The sequence below is a fragment of the Podarcis vaucheri genome, assembly GCF_965113315.1.
Source record: "Podarcis vaucheri genome assembly, chromosome: 5".
Lineage (NCBI taxonomy): Eukaryota > Metazoa > Chordata > Lepidosauria > Squamata > Lacertidae > Podarcis > Podarcis vaucheri.
The window spans coordinates 77519892-77539749 of record NC_138763.1 but is presented as its reverse complement, the minus strand read 5'-3'; the positions used below and the strand labels follow the sequence as shown (position 1 = coordinate 77539749).

At 44.7% G+C, this 19858-nt stretch overlaps 1 protein-coding gene across 2 annotated transcripts in view; it reads left to right on the top strand.

The window, feature by feature from the left end:
- PHYHIPL (phytanoyl-CoA 2-hydroxylase interacting protein like) overlaps window positions 1-19858 on the top strand; it is a 131131-nt gene that overhangs the window by 18927 nt on the left and 92346 nt on the right. The window contains exon 1 of one of the 2 annotated variants that reach the window (XM_082222441.1): window positions 19387-19452. The exons of the other annotated variant lie outside the window; for it this stretch is intronic. Within the exon in view, the coding sequence (XP_082078567.1) occupies window positions 19402-19452 (51 nt within the window). The 5' untranslated portion in view covers window positions 19387-19401. Of the gene's footprint in view, window positions 1-19386; window positions 19453-19858 lie in introns of those variants that run through there. 2 annotated transcript variants of the gene reach the window in all.

Genomic DNA, 19858 nt, shown 5'->3' with positions numbered 1-19858 from the left:
GCCTGGGAGTTTTGCAGAAACAAAATCTGCATTTGTGCCACCGAAAAGGAGCAGCGCAAGTTCACTGCGGTTGGCTAGGGAAGCAAAACCAACACAGCAACTTTGCCTTTGTGGATTAAGGAGACAACAGCAAATAAAGGAGACTTTGGCTACAGCTTCTGGGCCCCTCCTGTGTCCCACTGTGAGTATAGTGGGAGTCTGTCCAAGTTTGTTCATTAGAACAGTTCTCCTCATGAGTCCAGGGACATTGAGCCATAGAAATAACTTACTCCAACTTGGTTCCATTGGAGCCAATGGAACTTCTTTTTATGGGTGCATAGCTGTCAACTTTTCCCTTTTCTTGTGAGGAATCCTATTCGGAATAAGGGAATTTCCCTTTAAAAAAAGGAAACGTTGACAGCTATGTATGGAGGTAAAGGTAAAGGGACACCTGACCATTAGGTCCAGTCGTGGCCGACTCTGGGGTTGTGGCGCTCATCTCGCTTTATTGGCTGAGGGAGCAGGCATACAGCTTCCGGGTCATGTGGTCAGCATGACTAAGCCACTTCTGGCGAATCAGAGCAGCGCACAGAAATGCTATTTACCTTCCCACTGAAGCGGTACCTATTTATCTACTTGCACTTTGACGTGCTTTTGAACTGCTAGGTTGGCAGGAGCAGGGACCGAGCAACAGGAGCTCACCCCGTCGCAGGAATTCGAACCGCCGACCTTCTGATCGGCAAGTCCTAGGCTCTGTGGTTTAACCCAGAGCGCCACCCATGTACCGACATGTATGGGTGTAACAATGACTAAATGTTTGGTGATGCCATAGGTTTTGAGAAGGGGGGAGTAAACCCAAGTCTCTGGAGCACGAATCACAAACTAACGTGGCTCAGGTAGAACAGAGGAAGTCTGAGCTAGGTCGGAATCTTTGTTTAATGAGTTAAATTGTCCAAAGTACTTGAGCTTTGGGTCTGGGGAGTAGGAGGGAAGGCAGTGTACTAGAGAAAGGTGCAGAGATTGGGAACGTGTGGCAATCTCAGTGTTGCTAGACCACAAATCACATCATCCCTGACTTAATTTGTTCTTCTTTTTATTATGTATTTTGTGTTTTTATGCTGTGAACCGGTACTGTGGTATGCAAACTGTGAACTGTGGTATGCAAATTTTAAAAATGAATGAAATGGAGTAAAATATACAGCTATATTTTTAACCTCTCTGGTTTATTTGGCAACTAATATTATATAAAGGGTATAACTAGCAACGAGAACACAGTAACTATAGCTTTGGAAATGTAATACGTCTAGGATTCAGATCAATCAAATACCTCCATGTCTGCCATAATCTTTTAATCCTTATCCTCTTTTCTGTTTTGTATTATTAACTCCTACTTTCTCTTTTTTTCCTCTTGCCATATGTGTATAATGTTTGCAATTTTTTTCAAGTTGGTTGTTGTTGTCTGGCACCATGCAATGCTAGAATGGGGAACCTCCAGCTCATGAGCTTAATTAGGCCTAATTAGGTGCAATGTGGGTCCCAACTTGGCCTTGAAGTGTGCTTCTGGTTGTTCACTGGCAATGGGAGGTCTGCTGCCACCACCAACTGGTGGTGAGAGCAACCTCCCTGAGATTGGCTGCGCTATGGAGCCCAGCTGACCTCTGCAGGAAGTAGAACTTGAAGTCAGTGCCTTATGGCAATGACATCAACCTTCCGGATTTGGCTACACTACCAGTTTCCCAGGGCAAATCCTGCCCGCCTGTCAGAGTGAGCCATCAGGGATGGGGGCATCCAGGATTTGGCTGTCACCCAAATCCAGTTCCTCATCCCGATGTAAAATGTCAAAGCTTTGTTCTAACGAAAATATTAGAAATCAAACAGAGCTCCACTGTACAGAATTTTCTCCAAATATTTCTCACCATTTTTAATTTTTTAAAAGTGTCGGCTGCCATTTGCTGTCTACATCCACACAGCGCCCAGCGTCTGCAAACAAGCCAGAGGGAGGCAAGGAGCTGTGCTACTGTCTCTTTCAATAGCGAGACCCATGTCCAAGAAGCTGTTGGAAAATTGCCCCTCTCCCCTGGAGAAATGCCCCCTTCAACTTCTCTGCCCTCAAATAGGTGGGGGGGGGATTTTGAGATGTCATTTTGAGAGGCTGTATTGCCAAGTGGTGTGTCTGTGTTTTTTTGCTGACCTGCAGGCTAGAGAATGGTCTGAAGTCACACATTCTGCCATTTCCTTTACTTCCTGGAAACCATATGGAAGCCATTTTGAAGGAAGGGCAGTGTAATAAATAATAAAAGAAGGGTGTGCCACATTCCTTTTTAACCTGTGAGTATGTGGGGGTTTTTTTGGGGGGGGTTAATAGATACTGAGAGTGGCTTTAGATCATTTGCCGTTCTACCTTTCACATTTATTTGTAATGTCTGAACCTTAATCAGCAAGTCTGTGCCACCCATTTCCTCCCCATGTTCATTTTACTCCTGCACATCCTTATCTGGGGGGAAAACAAGGTGAAGAAAATCACATATATCCGTCATTTTTATTTATTAGTTTGGCTGCACCATCATAGTATTGTAGAGTTGGAAAGGACCCAAAGTGTCATTTAGTGCAAACCTCTGCAATACAGGAATCTCAACACATGATCCCTCATCCAATTTGAAACCATACCAGATCCTGCTTAGCTTTGCAAATGTGCTAGCAATTTTATTGTTGCACCACTAGGTGAGCCATCCTTTCTATATGTACTCAATATTTTACTTTCCATATTTACATAAGTTCAGTGGAATTTACTACTTACTAGGTAGGTCCCACCCAAAAAACCCCACTCTGAAGCTGCTATTTGCATTTGAAGAAAAGTTCTTGTTGACTCCAGTGGAGAGAAAGAGTTATACTCTGTTTCCTCTACCCCCACTTTCCTAAGGCTGGACCTGAGAAGGCAAAAATGATGGGAGGTTGTTGAGTTCCATACAGGATATATACTATCTATCTTTATATACTATCTATCTATCTACTGTATCTATCTATCTATCTATCTATCTGGCTGTCTGGCTGTCTGGCTGTCTATCATCTATCTATCATCTATCATCTATCTATCTATCTATCTATCTATCTATCTATCTATCTATCATCTATCATCTATGTCTTGAGTTGCATTCATAATGTAGGTCTGTCTTGCTAACTTCCATGTTGCTGGAACTGCAAAAAGTTTGTGTGGATTTTGGGTTTTCGATTGGAACTTTAGCTTTCCTTCCTACTTAATGTTTTTAAATAGAGATTTTTCACACTGAATTTCAAAGGAACACCTGAGAGGATGTCCTCTAGGTGTCATTTTCAATGCTCCTTGATTTATTTCCTCTTATTGCTCAGGTCTTTCCACTTTCTAAGCACTCGATTCAGTGACTCATAGCTTATACCCCCGGAGACTGCAGGCAAATGTGCCCAAATTCAACATCCAAAGCCTTGGAAATGTGCTGTTCAAATGTAAGGAAGTGAGAGATGCACTGAGCTCAGACTGACAGGTTGTTAGAGAGCAATAAGGTACGCCTGTGTGTGACTGCATGTCCAGCAAAAGAGCTCTTGCTGAGGCAGCTGCGTCTCGTAGTTCTTGTAGGTGTAGTTCACACACACAAAAAAGATGTATGTAAGAATATTAATGAGAGCACCGCCACCTCATGCTGGGGAGAGAGCAGAATATAATCAGGTTTTGCTGGGTGCCATAGAATCCTATTGGTGCAAAGCTGCCACATTTCCATCATTTTCAAGGGTTGTTACACAGCACAGTGGCGTAGCGTGGGTTGTCAGCACCCGGGGCAAGGCAAGTAATTTGCGCCCCCTAACCCGTGGATTTGCGCCCCTAACCCTAACCCCCAGATGTTGCGCCCGGTGCGGCCGGCCCCCCCTGAACCCCCCACGCTACGCCACTGACACAGCACAAAACCAAGAAGCTTGGCTTCAGTTCACCTCTCAAGAATCATATTGGGTTTGGAGTCCGGACAGGCGAGAAGAAATCCTTCTTTCCACAGTGTATATGAAACCAGTGAAATTTGCTCCCAAAAGAAGTAGTGATGGTCCCCAATTTGAACAGCTTTGAAAGGGGATTTCATAAAGTAAGAACATAAGAAGAGCCCGGCTGGGTCAGACCAAAGGTCTCTCTAGTCTAGATCCCGTTCTCACTGTGGCTATGAGAGGACATGAGGGCAACATAATTTTCCATAGCATTTCCATATGCTTCCATAGCATAATTTTCCAGGCTATGAGAGGACATGAGGGCAACATAATTTTCCATAGCAACTGGTATTTTGAGATCTACAACATTTGACATAGCCATTGTTGAATCCTGACAAGACAGAAGTACTGTTCTGGGGGGACAGGAGGTGGGTGGGTGTGGAGGACTCCCTGGTCCTGAATGGGGTAACTATACTCCTGAAGGACCAGGTGTGCAGTCTGGGAATCATTTTGGACTTGTAGCCGTCCATGGAGGCGCAGGTCAATTCTGTGTCCAGGGCAGCTGTTTATCAGCTCCATCTGGTACGCAGGCTGAGACCCTACCTGCCTGCGGACTGTCTTGCCAGAGTGGTGCATGCTCTATGTGGGGATACCTTTGAAGGTGACCCGGAAACTACAACTAATCCAGAATGTGGCAGCTAGACTGGTGACTGGGAGCGGCTGCCGAGACCACATAACACTGGTCTTGAAAGACCTACATTTGCTCCCAGTACGTTTCCGAGCACAATTCAAAGTGTTGGTGCTGACCTTTAAAGCCCTAAACAGCCTTGGTCCAGTATACCTGAAGGAGCGTCTCCACCCCCATCGTTCTACCCGGACACTGAGGTCCAGTGCTGAGGGCCTTCTGGCAGTTCCCTCACTGCAAGAAGCGAAGTTACAGGGAACCAGGCAGAGGGCCTTCTCAGTAGTGGCACCCGCCCTGTAGAACGCCCTCCCACCAGATGTCAAAGAGAAAAACAACTACCAGACTTTTAGAAGACATCTGAAGGCAGCCCTGTTTAGCGAAGCTTTTAATGTTTAATTGACTATTTTATTTTAATATTCTGTTGGAAGCTGCCCAGAGAGGCTGGGGAAACTCAGCTACATGGGCGGGGTATAAACAAATTATTATTATTATTATTATTATTATTATTATTATTATTATTATTATTACAGTGGTACCTCGCAAGACGAATGCCTCACAAGACAGAAAACTCGCTAGATGAAAGGTTTTTCCGTTTTCGATTTGCCTCGCAAGACGAATTTCACCTATGGGCTTGCTTCGCAAGACGAAAACGTCTCGCGACTTTGTTTCCTTTGTCTAAAAACAAAGACATGTTTTGTTTATAAAGTTAATTTATTTTCCCTTCAGTTTTTGAACTGCTCTTTACAGTATGTGTGACTTTAAAGAGCAGTTAATAAACTGTTGTTGTACCAAATTTGGCTTTGTTTGGACTTTTTTTGACCATAGGAACGCATTAATTGATTTTCAATGCATTCCTATGGGATTTCGTGATTCGCAAGACGAAAAATTCGCTAGACGACAAAACTTGCGGAACAAATTAATTTCGTCTTGCGGGGCACCACTGTATTATTATTTGTGGCTAATAGCCATTGATCATACTATCTGCCACGAAATTCATGCAGCTGTATAACCAAGCTGAGGTACTAAATTTGTTTCTATTCCCCACCTTCACATTCTCTGTAATCTCCACGAAGGTAGAGACTTCACTCAGAAAGCTCTAATAAGAGGCATGTAGACCGATGGTGTCATAAAAAGGAGCAAATGTTTATTTATGGGATGTTGAGTACAAGTACAGATAAGTAACAGAGCTGATACAAAAAAAAAGTGGGCACATCCAATTGTCATAACATGTCAGGAACAAAACATAAAAAGAGAGAAGGAGTTTGAACAGGGAACAATCTTACTCTTTCCCAGTCACCCCTTCCCTAGACCACTTGGTGTACATAGTTTGTGCAAGAAGAGCTTGTATATCATGCGTAGGACTACACAGAAGAAAGGTAAAAATGTTTATGATTGACTTTTGTTGAAGACAAGGTTGTATCCCTGGGTTGGGGGGAAAAAACTTGCATATTTGTTGATATGCTTTGACGTTATCCATGAATGGATGCCAGATTCCAAAAAGTCCATTGATTAATTTTTACCATTGGGAAGTTTTATGCTGAATGTACATTTTCCCACCGTAGCTATATTTGAGAACTCATTATGCTAATAAATTGCAACTATACGAAGGGTTTCTAGGTCTCCCATTTGTGGCATGTTTCTAGGGTGACTCTGGATGCTAAACAAGCTATTATATATAAACTATTATATCTAGAAATGGGCTTTTCAGTAGAAAGCATTATCCACTCTAATACCAAAGCTGGCCATCTTTCTGTGGTCTTCACAACACTTGGGATTATGTGATGTTCTATTTATTTAAAATTGTATTTTATTTTTTTGTCTTTTTATGGATCTCAAAATTACTAATAGCAAGGTAGAATAGATCAGAATTTATTGACCATTTCTAATATCCCCCACCATCAATGGCACGTTTGTTGAACCAGATATTGAAAATGGCTGGCTTTGGAATATAAACAATCAGTGTGACTTATATCAACAATGGTGATGGCAAAGAATTTAACTCTACACCCTTCAAACACTCACTTTCGAGGGAAGATCTCTACCTGTTTATTTTACAGTGGGTTTTGTAAGATGACAGCCTGAGAAATGATTTTTAAATTATGGCTGTGAAACAGACAGAGGGCTTCTGTCGATCTGAGAATATCTAGTTTGCCAGCTGCAGTCAAAAGCTCTCTTGAGCTGGTGATTAGACAGCTGTGGCTGCAGTGGAATTCGACATCAGCTGAAGCTTAACAACAACATTAAAAAAAAAAACACCAACCAAACCCTGAGGTTGTTTGTATTTTTCTCCCCAGAAGGATCTCAAAATGTCCTCCTGGATTTCCAGGAGAAAATGGCTTCCTGGTATTTAACACACACTTTATGTAGTGCTTAGGGGAGAAAATTAATACCAAATGGGGGAGAAAAGAGAGTTGTGAGATGTAATTAATTCACAAAAGCGTTCCTCCTCCTCTTTCCTGGATTTAAATAGGAAACACCATGTGGTGAGACTCTCTTGTATTTAATCCAGGCCAGCATAATTTATGAGGGGCCTACGCAGCCAAAAGCCATACTCACCAGGCTAGTGCTTGGCATCCCATCCACCCCTTATAGGAAACAAAAAAGTGAGATCACATCTGCACCATACATTTTAAAGCATTCTTATGCCACTTTAATAGCCATGGCTTCTTCCAAAGAATCCTGGGAGCTCTAATTTGTTAAGGATGCTGAGAGCTGTTTGCTCCTGCAGAGAGCTACAATTCCCAGCAACTGTAACAAACGACAGTTCCCAGGATTCTTTGCAGGAAGCCATGATTATGATAGAAAAGTGCTTGGAATGTACGGTGTGGATTTGACCTGAGTCTCTATATGTGACGGAGAGGTGTGTTGTGCTTAGAGACCTACACAATCACAATTTCTGAAGGCCAGACTTCAGTAGAAGTTCCTTAACCCAGGTAAGTTCTGAACTAGAAACCTAGAAGCATTCTCAGTTAGCAGATTCTGGGGTTAGCAGATTGGGGGACAGACAGATGTGTGCCCCGGGCTTTTCTTTTATTTTTTTGTCACAGTACCCACTGGTACAGACGATTGACTTCTTCTTCTTCTTCTTCTTCTTCTTCTTCTTCTTCTTCTTCTTCTTCTTCTTCTTCTTCCCATAGCAAGCATTTGTTCTGGCGCCCATGCCACACTGGCACATTTATCAATACAGTGGTACCTCAGGTTACATACGCTTCAGGTTACATATGCTTCAGGTTACAGACTCTGCTAACCCAGAAATAGTGCTTCAGGTTAAGAACTTTGCTTCAGGATGAGAACAGAAATTGTGCTCCGGCAGCACGGCAGCAGCAGGAGGCCCCATTAGCTAACGTGGTGCTTCAGGTTAAGAACAGTTTCAGGTTAAGTACAGAACTCCGGAACGAATTAAGTACTTAACCTGAGGTACCACTGTACTGTATATGACTACCAGCAACTCATTTGCTGGCCATGAGCTGGTCAGGAGCAACCTGCAACGCTTAACAGAGTACAAGTCAATACTTTGTCACAGGTCCTCAGCAAAAGAATTGAAGGGCTGCCCTTGTGAAGAATTCAGATATTAGAGCATCTTTAAAACAAGTGATTTGGGTGTGTGTGAAAAGTGATCACCAGCTGCCCCGAAGAGCTTCAGTTAGAGGGATGGGGTGAGATGTTTGTTTCATTGCTCAGCCCGCAAGTTATATAACTAGTTCTCCCTTCATACAATATCTTCTCTTTTTTTTCAGATTGTCGCAACTTGCTGAGCGCTTTCTTTTTAACTCAGCAGCACTCCTGAACGGAAATGAATTGGGTCTATTCTGAATGCCTTATGTAACCCATTTAGAGAACTTTGTTGTTTGTATCTTTGTCTGCATTTCTTGGACCGACTTATTTGAACGGCAAAGCATAAAAGGCCAGTTGGAAATCCTAGTTGACTTTAAAACGCCAGAGCCCAATTGGTATTCCAGAACAAGGAAGGCTGAATGAAGGCCACCATTGTCCAAAAGATTTCTGTAGACAGTTTTGTTCGTGTCTTCACGACAGAAGCGAGGTTTTAATATGCATGCGCTTGGCTAATTCAAAAGGAATGTGTGTGTGTTTTCTTAAATCAGGGTGCATTTTAATTCTTTATCAGAAAAAAATTAGAAGAATTTTCCAAACTGTATTTTTCTTATGAGAGAGAGAGAGAGGGAAAACTACCTTTTCATCTGAAAGCTGCTGTACAATTTAGAGATTTGTGCTGACCTGAAAGGACAGAGCTTCCAAGTTTCTTTTGGAAGCCTTTGTATCCAGTACAGTTTTCCAGTGTAATTTAGTGTTTTGTTCCCTCCAAAATTGGCAAACATTTTATTAATAATCAAGTCATTAATAAACACATATCTCACCCTTCAAATCTTCCACCCCAAAGTAGCTTAACATACATTGTACACACCAAGAATGCATAGCCTATAGCTGGCAATTGCTCCAGGGTCATAACAGCCAACCTCACTTTCCCTCTCTCTCATCTTCTTTCTCTCTGCCTGGCAGACTACTGGGCAAGGGACAGGTCACTCTTGCCAGAGATCTGACCAGATTGCTTGGAGGGGTCTTCTGAGGCCACAATTACCTATCCCTCGTATGCATAATACCTGCCATCACAGAAATTGAAAGTGTGCCTTGTTTAGCCATCCATGCCATGATGATAAAGGAGGAGCTGTCCTCTGTGTGGCAGGTTGCTGTACAGATTGAACTTGAGTTGGGTGGCCTAGAGCTATTGCTATCGTGGAGGGTGTGCGCCACCAAATCTGCAAAGGCTGAGGCCTCCAGGGAGTGTTCTGGTTTCTTAATATGAGGAGAGGAGTTCTGCAGGTCATTTAGAGTGAGAAAAGGTCAGGGCACCCTTGAAGCAGTCCTGAGCAATGCAGCTGGAGGAAAAGAAGGCCAGGAAGCAAGCTTCGTGCATGTTCTGCATTAGGGTTCTACAGCTCTGCTCTTTGAATCTGTAAAGGGAAAGGCACATCAGTCCCTCTGGAAGCAAAGCAAAAGAGTATTACAATATGGAAACAGCAACTCTCAATGATGCAAGGATTGTTAACCCACTGTTGGAATAAAGGTAGGAAAATCCTTGATCCTCTTCGGATATTTAAACTTGAAACTTTACCACTACTGCTGAAATTGTATCTTAAGAGAAATTTTAAGGAAATGTAGGAATTTACTCTTCGGCAAGAGGGGAGCCGAAAGAGTGTCAATAAGACTAACAGGATGTGGCAAAGGGTCAAAGCTATATATACATTTCAGGTTGGCAAGTGATTGGTATATTCAGGCTGGACAAAGAAATAAAATTGGCTGAGTACTAGCAATGGGTGACCCTCCCATTCCACAGCCAAATTACAATTAATCCTTTTAAAAATGGATTAATTAAGAGGACCGCCACTGAGTGTCCTGCATTAATCCTTTAAAAAAAACAATAAAATAAAAGAATTAATCTAAGACATCCTCTCAATTAATCTGTTTTTAAAGGATTACTTGCAAAGCCAAGCATTTAAGGCCTTTGGGCTTCTGCTTTGTGCGGGTGGCACTGTGGTCTAAACCACTGAGCCTCTTGTGCTTGCTGATCGGAAGGTCGGCGGTTTGAATCCCTGTGATGAGGCGAGCTCCCATTGCTCTGTCCTAGCTTCTGCCAACCTAGCTGTTCAAAAGCATGCCAGTACAAGTAGATAAATAGGTACCGCTGTGGTGGGGAGGTAAACGGTGATTCCATGCGCTCTGGTTTCCATCACGGTGTTCCGTTGCGCCATAAGCAGTTTAGTCATGCTGGCCACATGACCCAGAAAGCTGTCTGTGAACAGATGCAGGCTCCCTCGGCCTAAAGCAGCCTTTCTCAACCTGTGGATCCCCAGATGTTGTTGAACTACAACTCCCATCACCCCTAGCTAGCAAGACCAGAGCTCAGGGATGATGGGAGTTGTAGTCCAACAACATCAGGGGACCCACAGGTTGAGAACCGCTGGCCTAAAGTGAGATGAGTGCCACTCCCCATAGTTACCTTTGACTGGACTTAAGCCTCCAGGGGTCCTTTACCTTTTTTTACCTGCTGATGTCATTGGAGTGCAACCATTCCCACAAAGCTCCTTATGTCCCTGTGGCATACTCATGCTACTCACCAAAGGTGGAGAAAGTCCTATCTAGGTTGGAGAGGCCTCAGACAGGTTCATTATAGGGCATTCTGTTGCCTGAAGCGAAGGATAAGATGACACATAGGCAGGACTTGCACAATCCATCTACAGAAGCTGATAGGACTGGTCAGTTGAATATTACTTCAGTACTGACAACAGTGTAGCATCCTCCACCACAGCTGAGGGCAGCAGGAACAACCATTGCCCTGAAACATCTGCTGTCTAAGGTGGTTGCTTTTCTCTGTCAAAAGGTAGATCTGGCCCTGGCCTCAGACTTTAAGAACGCCATGATACTGCCACGTATATGGTGTGTAATGGAAGTTATAATCCCTTCCCTCTGTTGCCTCTTGGTCCCACCATACTTAGCACACCATACTTGCAGCAGCTAATTCCAAGTCCATCTCATCTCAATGAGTCGTTCTCTGCTGCCTCCCTCCAAGCTCTAGTGAGTAATAAGGAATGGGCATTGGCCAGGGCTGATTCTGCCCAGGCCAGGAAAACCTTCTTGGACCTGTCACTCTCTCCCCATTGGCCTCATTTTTCAGAGGACTCAAAAAATGGACTGAAAAGAGGAGACTCCCATAACCATATCTGGACTCAAGCACCACTGGTTCTTGGAAGAGCTTTCAATGGGCTACTTATTTTAAAGTAGCCATTGTTGAAGTATGCTCTATTTTAAACATTGCTTTTTTGTTATAGAGACCCATGCCTTCAATAACTACACAACGGGCAGAAATTTAACAAATGCAGCTTTCCCCAGGGTGCCATTGCAGTTATAGGTTTTGCCTGTATCCGTTGATTGTTGGCATTTAATACTGACAAGCTAAAGCTTGCTGAACTAGACTGATGGCAAAAATAAAAAACAAAAGCCACTTCTGACTAGAAGCTCTGCCTCCCAAATGGCGGAGGGGCCCTTTCATTGCATGACTGATCTAGCGTGGTCTAAACATTTACATTTCTTTGTTTCATTGTGTAACTGTCTCCTTTTCCATTTAGCCATTCCCTATCCCTAAGAAATACTGTCCTTGATTCATTATAATCTGAGACAAAAAAGTGGGGGACTGAGACTGACTGATCAGTTTTGTGGACACAGGGGAGGGCTTCAGCTCTACAGAGACAATAATGCTTTTTTAAATTATTCTTATGAACTCCAAAGGACTCCAAGGTTATTGCCAGGGTCTCTTAGGAAATGAAAGACCTAGCTTGTTTGCAGCTCAGAATAACTGGACTTGGTTCTGACACCCAATCTTTCATGCCAGTTTGAAGAGTAGCAGAGTTTACATTACCAGGAGGGCTTGTGTGTGCCTCCACCCACTCCTCACCATATTGCTACTGAATCAGGTCATCGCTGCAATCATGCAAAGAGTTGTGAGGAAGCATTTGATGTTCAGGCTGTTGATGTGCCAAGTCTCTGTCCTTGGTTAACCTTGCTATGGTTTCCATAACTCATTTCCTACACTGCATAAGAATTTGGAGAGGGTGTTTTCTCCTGGACGAAAAGTCACAAGTTCTTGAAACTCAGCCTATTACTTTCTGCTTCCTCTCCTCTTTCTGATAATACCTCTGCTGGCCAATGAATCAGTTTGGGAGGAGGATTAGGAGGAGGACAGTCAGACTACCAAATATGGAAGATGATATGGAGAAGCACCTGGCGTATAGAGGTTCTCAAGCACACTGCATGCAGCACTCCAACTAGGAAGTATGCTTGGAATTTGAAAGGAACTACTAGAAGACGTTCTGCAGACCTGTGCATGAGTGATTGTTCAAACCTAACAAAAGATGACTTCAAGGCACAAGGCTTTGATGGATGTATTTGCTCTTCACTTGGTAATAGGTCCCCTTGAAGCAATTTAGCTGCCACTTCTGGGGCTGCAAACACTACTGTGGCATCATCAATCTGCTTAGAGGAGATGGTAGAGCTGGCTGGAAGAGTGCTTGGCCCATGGACTTGGGATGAAAGACTATGTACGACTCTCCGGGAGTCCCTTCTAAATAACAGCTAGTGACTGGGTTATGATAGAGCAACATCAATCACTATTCCCTGGAAAAAGAAAGGGAGAAATGCTTTTATACAAACCTGAAAGGAAGAGGAAACTGTAGGGGAGTGGCAGATGGAGGGGAATAACATCACTTCTGGAGGCTTTTCTCCAAACCTTTGTTCTAAAAATATATATATTATTGCATCATATACCATTCTCCTTCTGGAAACAATAAGGGATGGCAGACCATATTTTGGTAGTCCCTAGCTTACTCTGCCTCTTACAGCCTGGCAAAGAGCCTTTGCACCCCATCTTTCCATGCCAACTGCAATGAGTCATGTAGAGGCCAGTGCTGCTAATACATTTTGCATTGTTGTTGCTGCCGCATGTTTGTATTCTTTATTATTTTAAATGTTGTGCACCACTTTAGGGGACTTCAGGTCCCAAAATATATAAAACCCAACTTGTCCTTGCTTGCTTGCTTGCTTCCTTGCCTGCCTTACTTTAATTCCCATAGGCATTTTTAAACCCAAGTAGGCCAGATGTCGTTAACTTGCTGAGCATGTATGAGCAAACAATCATTATCTTGTGCAAACTGGATGCGTTCAAAATCCACAGAACGTTTGCACCTCCTTTCCTGTGTGCTTTTCCGGCGGCAGCAGTTGGCTTGGAGGTGTGGCTCCGTGGCGGGACTCGGCCCGTCTTAAGTGTTGCTTCTCTTAACTCGGGGAATGAATGCTAATGGGCTTGTCGTTATAATTAACATCAGCATTACGCCGGCTGCAGGGGTTGAAGCCAAGATTCAGCTTGAGCGGTTTTCCAACTCAGCTCAAGGTTAGAGAGCTGTAGGCTTTTCCAGAGGAGCAAGGGCATCGGCACCTGGAAGGCATGAGGGACCTCTGCATCCCACATGGAGGTTGGGCCACATGTTCAACACAAAATCTAAGCTTTGCAGCCTGAATGTGGAGACACCAAAGAGATTTGGGGAAGGGACATAGCTTAGTGATCGAGCATCTGCACTGCATGTAGAACAGGTTCACTCTCTGGCATTTCCAGGCAGGGCTGAGAAAAGCCTCCTTTGAAAACCTGCAGGCCCACTGCCAGTCAGTGTAGGCATTTCTGATCTGGATGGATCAGCGGTTTACCTCACTGGAGGGCAGATTCTTCAGTAGTCCTTACCAGAGGATGTAGTGATGGTCTCAAATTCAGGAGACCTTTCAGCAGGGGTGGGAAGCCTGTAGCCCAGCGGTTCTCAACCTGTGGGTGCCCAGATGTTGTTGGACTACAACTCCCATCATCTCTGACCACTGGTCATGCTGGCTAGGAATGATGGGAGTTGTAGTCCAACAACATCTTGGGACCCACAGGTTGAGAAAGACTGCTGTAGCCCTTCAGGTTCCTTGGCTCTTATCATCCTGGATGATTCGCCATGCTTGATGGGCCTGGTGGGACGACTGGAGGGCCACTGGTTACTAACTTATAGCTCTACTTATTCTATTGGGCCATGATAGTTCAATGGGACGTCCAAGTTTGGAGGCAGTAAAGCTCAGTGTCTCGTATGCTTGGGACAGGTGAAGGGATGGTTGTCATCTTCATACTCTGCCTTTGTGCCTCCACAAACATCCACCCGGCTGTTGATTGGGAAACAGAATATGAGACTAGATGAGACCTCTGATCTGAACCAGGAAGGCAGTTATTTCTTTGCCTAGTCTACTAAATGTGGTTGTGAAGGTCACATTGGACAAATTCCATGTTTGCCTCCCTGAGCTCCTTGGGAGTGTCATGTACTGGCTGGGCAGTGGGGAGGAGGAAGAGGATCCCAGCGAGGGGTGCAGCCGTGACTGGGACACTGGGGAAAGCTGGAGATGGAGAAGAAGAGGTTGGTTTAGAAAATAGTCATAGAGCAATGGAGAAGGGTCAGTGCAAAGGAACCAGAGCAGCAGGGTCCATCACCAGAGCCAGAGGGCCCCCTGTCTCCTCGAACACAACAGGCTGTGAGGTGTAAGAAGCAGCGGGTGGGGTGCTCCAGGAGGCTGAGGCAGGCAAGGGCCCTCAGCCCAGCTCCCTAGCTGGCCAGGTGGAACTCGCTAGCTCTGGGAGGAGGGTTGTGATTCCTCAGCTGGAGTAGGCTTGGAACAGGTGAGTTCACATGCCTCGTCAAGCCCAGATGCTGCAGTCAGCATGCAAGGCACAAAAGGGAAGCAGAGCTAAGGAGCTGGGTCTGGCTCAACTTCTTTGTTGGTTGGACACAGGAGCTCGTCAGGACTGTGTTTGTGTCGGATTGACCTCCTGGTGCCCCGACTTCTGGAACAGCTGCAAAGGCAGAGACCTGGCCTGACTGGACTTTGGACTTTTTAGCCTGCCGGAGTACTCATTACCATCTACTATGGATTTGTGTATGCCAGCAGGACTTGCACCCATGGTTCAGGACAGGGAGCAAAGTAGGAAGCCAACACCTCAATTTGGATATTGCTTATTTTGAAAATATATGGAGTTGCCTCAGACCAAGTCAGACCATTGGTCATTTTAGCTTAGCATTTTCCACTAAAGTGATTGGCAGCAGCTTACCAGACTTTTGGACAGGAGATTTCCCCAGTTGTACCTGAAGATTGAGCTTGGTAATGTCTACACTGACTGGCAGTACCACTCCAAGGCTTCGGGTAGGAAACTTTTACCAATGCTGCTGGAGATGTCAGGGGTTGAAACTGGGACCAGGGGCAGATCTACTGTGAAACTAATGAAGCTTAAGTTTCAGGGGCCTTAATCCTGCAGGGGCCCCAAAATCACCTTTAGTCCAATTGCTTTTTAAAAAATGGGTCTAGTAGACACAATTTGAGTTGCATGACTCAAATTGATTTTTTGTGGCGCTGTGGGTTAAACCACAGAGCCTAGGACTTGCCGATCAGAAGGTCGGTGGTTCGAATCCCCGCAACGGGGTGAGCTCCCGTTGCTTGGTCCCTGCTCCTGCCAACCTAGCAGTTCAAAAGCACGTCAAAGTGCAAGTAGATAAATAGGTACCGCTCTGGCGGGAAGGTAAGCGGAGTTTCCATGCGCTGCTCTGGTTCGCCAGAAGTGGCTTAGTCATGCTGGCCACATGACCCGGAAGCTGTACACCGGCTCCCTCGGCCAATAAAGCGAGATGAGCATGCAACCCCAGAGTCGGCCACAACTAGACCTAATGGTCAGGGGTCCCTTTAACTTTACCTTACTGAGCTCACTAGAGCCCTTTATGCAACACGCTTCCCCTCGTAAGGTCACCAAGGGTAAAGAGCAAGTTCTAACATTGTGATGTATAGCCCCATATTTAAGCAGCTGGATTCCAGTATCTGATTTCAAGGAAGCCATCGAAACAAGCAGCAGATGGTTATGATTTCCAGTAGATCCAACATTGGTTGGTGGATCTACAACATAACAGTCCACAAGCTTGTTGTTATCCACTCTCCACCACTTGCATCTGTCTGGCACACTCACTTGCTCTGCAAAACTATAGTTTGGTCTTGGATAGCCTCAGCAGTCTCCTTGCATGGCTTTCCACACAAGAGGTTTACTTTATTGCAGGCTCCTTTTCATACAAAGACAGATTGGGACTGATTTGCCAACCATTCATCCAAGTCTGAAACCAGGAGCCAAATTCTGCCATCAAACACTCAGTCCTTTTGAAATCAGAGTTCCCTGGGAAGAGGGATTGACTGTTAGGCCACTCTGAGAATTGTAGTTCTGTGTGGGGAAATCGGGGTCTCCTAACATCTCTCAGCATCCTTAACCAGCTACATCTCCCATAATTCTTTGGAGGAAGCCATGTCTGTCTAAATGGGAAATATACTCCTTTAAATGCATAGGGCAGATGGGGCAAAACGGTGGTAATTTATCTTTCTTCACTCTCTCTCCTGCAGGCTTAAACAATCTAAACTTTCTCCCTCTTCTCCTGCTTCCAGGGGGGGTTTAGTAATTTAAGCCGATGGAAATTTAATCCTTTACAAAAGACTTTCCAGACTTTAGCTTGCAATGTCTTTGCTTCAATCTATTTACAAAAGCGGAAGGTGGACTTCCTGTTTGGAACCTTCCTGCTTCGGTGCCAAATTAAAGATGTTTAGTAATCCAATTTTCCGTTCTACTCACGGGTAGTTGTTTAAAGTCCAATTGTCCACAGGAAAAAGTCAGCGCTCTCCGGCAACAGCAATGCGGCTTCACTTCGTGAAAAAAGCAGTCGATTTGAAGCACCGCGCCACTCACCCAACGTCGCTCCGGATCCCCGAAACCGGGTTTCCCCACGAGTAGGGGAGGCGCAAAAGGTGCCAGCCAAATCCCAGGGATGTGGGTGGCGCTCTGGGTTAAAACACAGAGCCTAGGACTTGCCGATCAGAAGGTTGACGGTTTGAATTCCCGCGATGGGGTGAGCTCCCGTTGCTCGGTCCCTGCTCCTGCCAACCTAGCAGTTCAAAAGCATGTCAGAGTGCAAGTAGATAAATAGGTACCGCTCCAGTGGGAAGGTAAATAGCATTTCTGTGTGCTGCTCTGGTTCGCCAGAAGTGGCTTAGTCATGCTGGCCACATGACCCGGAAGCTGTATGCCGGCTCCCTCAGCCAGTAAAGCAAGATGAGTGCCACAACCCCAGAGTCGGCCACGACTGGACCTAATGGTCAGGGGTCCCTTTACCTTTACCTATATTTCAACATTAGCACAGGTGTTGTAAAGGTTGTTGTAAGCAACCCCACTGAAGTGGTTACCCAGACTTCATTGCTAGTTGTGAAGGGGCCCTCATAACAGTTCGAGCTTCAGGGTCCCCAAAATGTAGGTCTGCCCCTGCCTGGGACCTTTAGTGCGCAAAGTGTGTGCTCTGCCACTGAGCCAGCTGGCGCCTGCGTTGTCCCAGTCCACACCTTGGCTTCTGTTTCATGGGATCTTGCTGTGATGTGACATAACCTTGGGACGTGGCTATTACTATTCTTGATTATAATATGTTCTGAAGTTCTTATAACATTATAATATGTTCTGAAGGAATGAGATGCAGCTTAGGTGACTTGTTTGTGCCATACAGCAAAGCTGTGAATATTTTCAGACGTTTGAAATTTGATGGAGCATGTTGCCTGTCAGGGGGCGATGGCTTGTCCTTCGCCACTATTGTGGTTTTTGCTGTTACTTTTTGTTATAGTTGTGCATGCTGCTTATCGCTGAAAAGCAGGATCGGAGCCTACAGAATACACATTCTAATTTGAATGATATTCTGTCCCTGTGTGTGTGCTTTAAGAAGAAAAACAAAATCCTTTAGTCGTGTTAATTAAAAAAAACCACAACAGCAACCCCACATGTCTGTCTTTCAGCCTTTGGCAAATGACTGTTGAAGGTAGGCTCATCAAGAGGGAATCCTTTTCAAGTCAAGGAGATTTCTCTCTCCAAGTGAAAGCACTAGTAGCAATATAGCAGCAACAAATGTTATTTTCATAGGTAACTTCCAGAAACTCAAATCAAGCTAGGGACTCAAATTCAGCCACTCGGTAGCCCTAGAACAGGGGTGTCAAACTGAAATTCATCGGGGGCCGCATCAGCAGTTTGGTCACCCCCAAAGGGCCGGTTGTATCTGTAGGACTATGTAAAGGACATGTAAAGTGGAGGTTTCCTGTGTAGAACGGCCAGCGCCGCTAGAGGGCAGACGTTCTCTGGCTTGTAGGCTGCCGTGCATGCGCTGAAGAGGCGGCTTTCTTGTATATAAAAAAAAAGTGAGAATAAAAGGTGAAGGCTGGCGGCCGGCGGCGGCTACATGGGCCACATGACGAGGTCTGGCGGGCCGGATTCGGCCCGCGGGCCTTGTGTTTCACACCCGTGCCCTAGAAGATGATTGAATAGGTAACCTGAAATATGTAGGATATGTAGAATATGTAAGATATGTAGAACCTGGAGCAGTGTGTAAAATCGTAAGAGTACCTCTGGCCATGGGCAGAGTGTCTTTATCTTATCACTGACCACACCTTGCTCCACCATCTTGTAAGCACCAGTGATGCAACTGACCAGAGCATAGGTGACCATCTTCTGCTGTTGTTGCATCTTCTACTGTGTTCTGAAATCAGCGTTGGCCGTTTTAGAAATTAAGATTGCAATCCTGTGTGCATTTACCAGGGAATAATTCCCATTCAACTCATTGGAGCTTAACTTTTGAGTAGACAAATACAGAACTGCCCTGCAGATCCTAAATTTGACTCTTAGCATTTCTGTCTAAGGGATCTAAGATTGCAAGCCTCAGAAAGAACTCTTATTTCTGATCTGGAAGAGATGGGATCGAATCCTCTTGGCATTACTGGGCTGCATGGATGCTGGTTAGACTTGGGATACAATTGTGTAAAGCTACAGTGTATTATACCGGTGGATCTCTATGGCAATCTGAGAGTTGCAACATAAAACAAGTCAGACAGACAACACTCTCTCCCTTGGACAGGGAAAGTCTGAGAATTTCGTCCAGAAAGAGAAAGTCTATTGGACAAGCCAGTGTTTATTCTCATGCAGTTCAATGTGTGCAGTGGCACAGAGAGTCAGCTGAATATGTGTGCCAAAGAACCATAACAAAGGCCCTTTAATCTTTATAATATTAATGAAGACGGCATCATAGCTGGAAGAGGATGCAAAATAGGGGTTACAGCCTAAAGATGTTCAGTTGCATTACCAGGGACTGGGCATGAGAACATACACTGAGGACGTGAGCAGGAGGAAGAGCAGGTGGCAGGAGGTATTTAAGTTATTAATCCTATATGCAAATAGAAATATGCCAATAGAAGGGGGGGGGCTACTTTGGAAGTTGGGGAAACCTATGGAAGGGCCATATTGCACACACACACACACACCCATATAATGATCTGCATTTTTACTATGTAGATTGGGTGGACCATTTAACATATGGAGTATATATATATATATTTAATTGTCAGTTTTTCTTGCAGCGTTCTGAACCAAAAGGTGGGTTAAAAATCTTTTAGTCAATATACAAGAGCTAGACTGAATTGACCTTTGGTTTCATGGCAATTACTTCAGCTGTCCTAAAAGTGTCTTCTCTCTGGCATGGCCTGAGTTTGGATTGGTTTATCACTGGTGACTCCCCATGATGAGAGCCAACCCGGGGTTTTTTTCTCATCTCT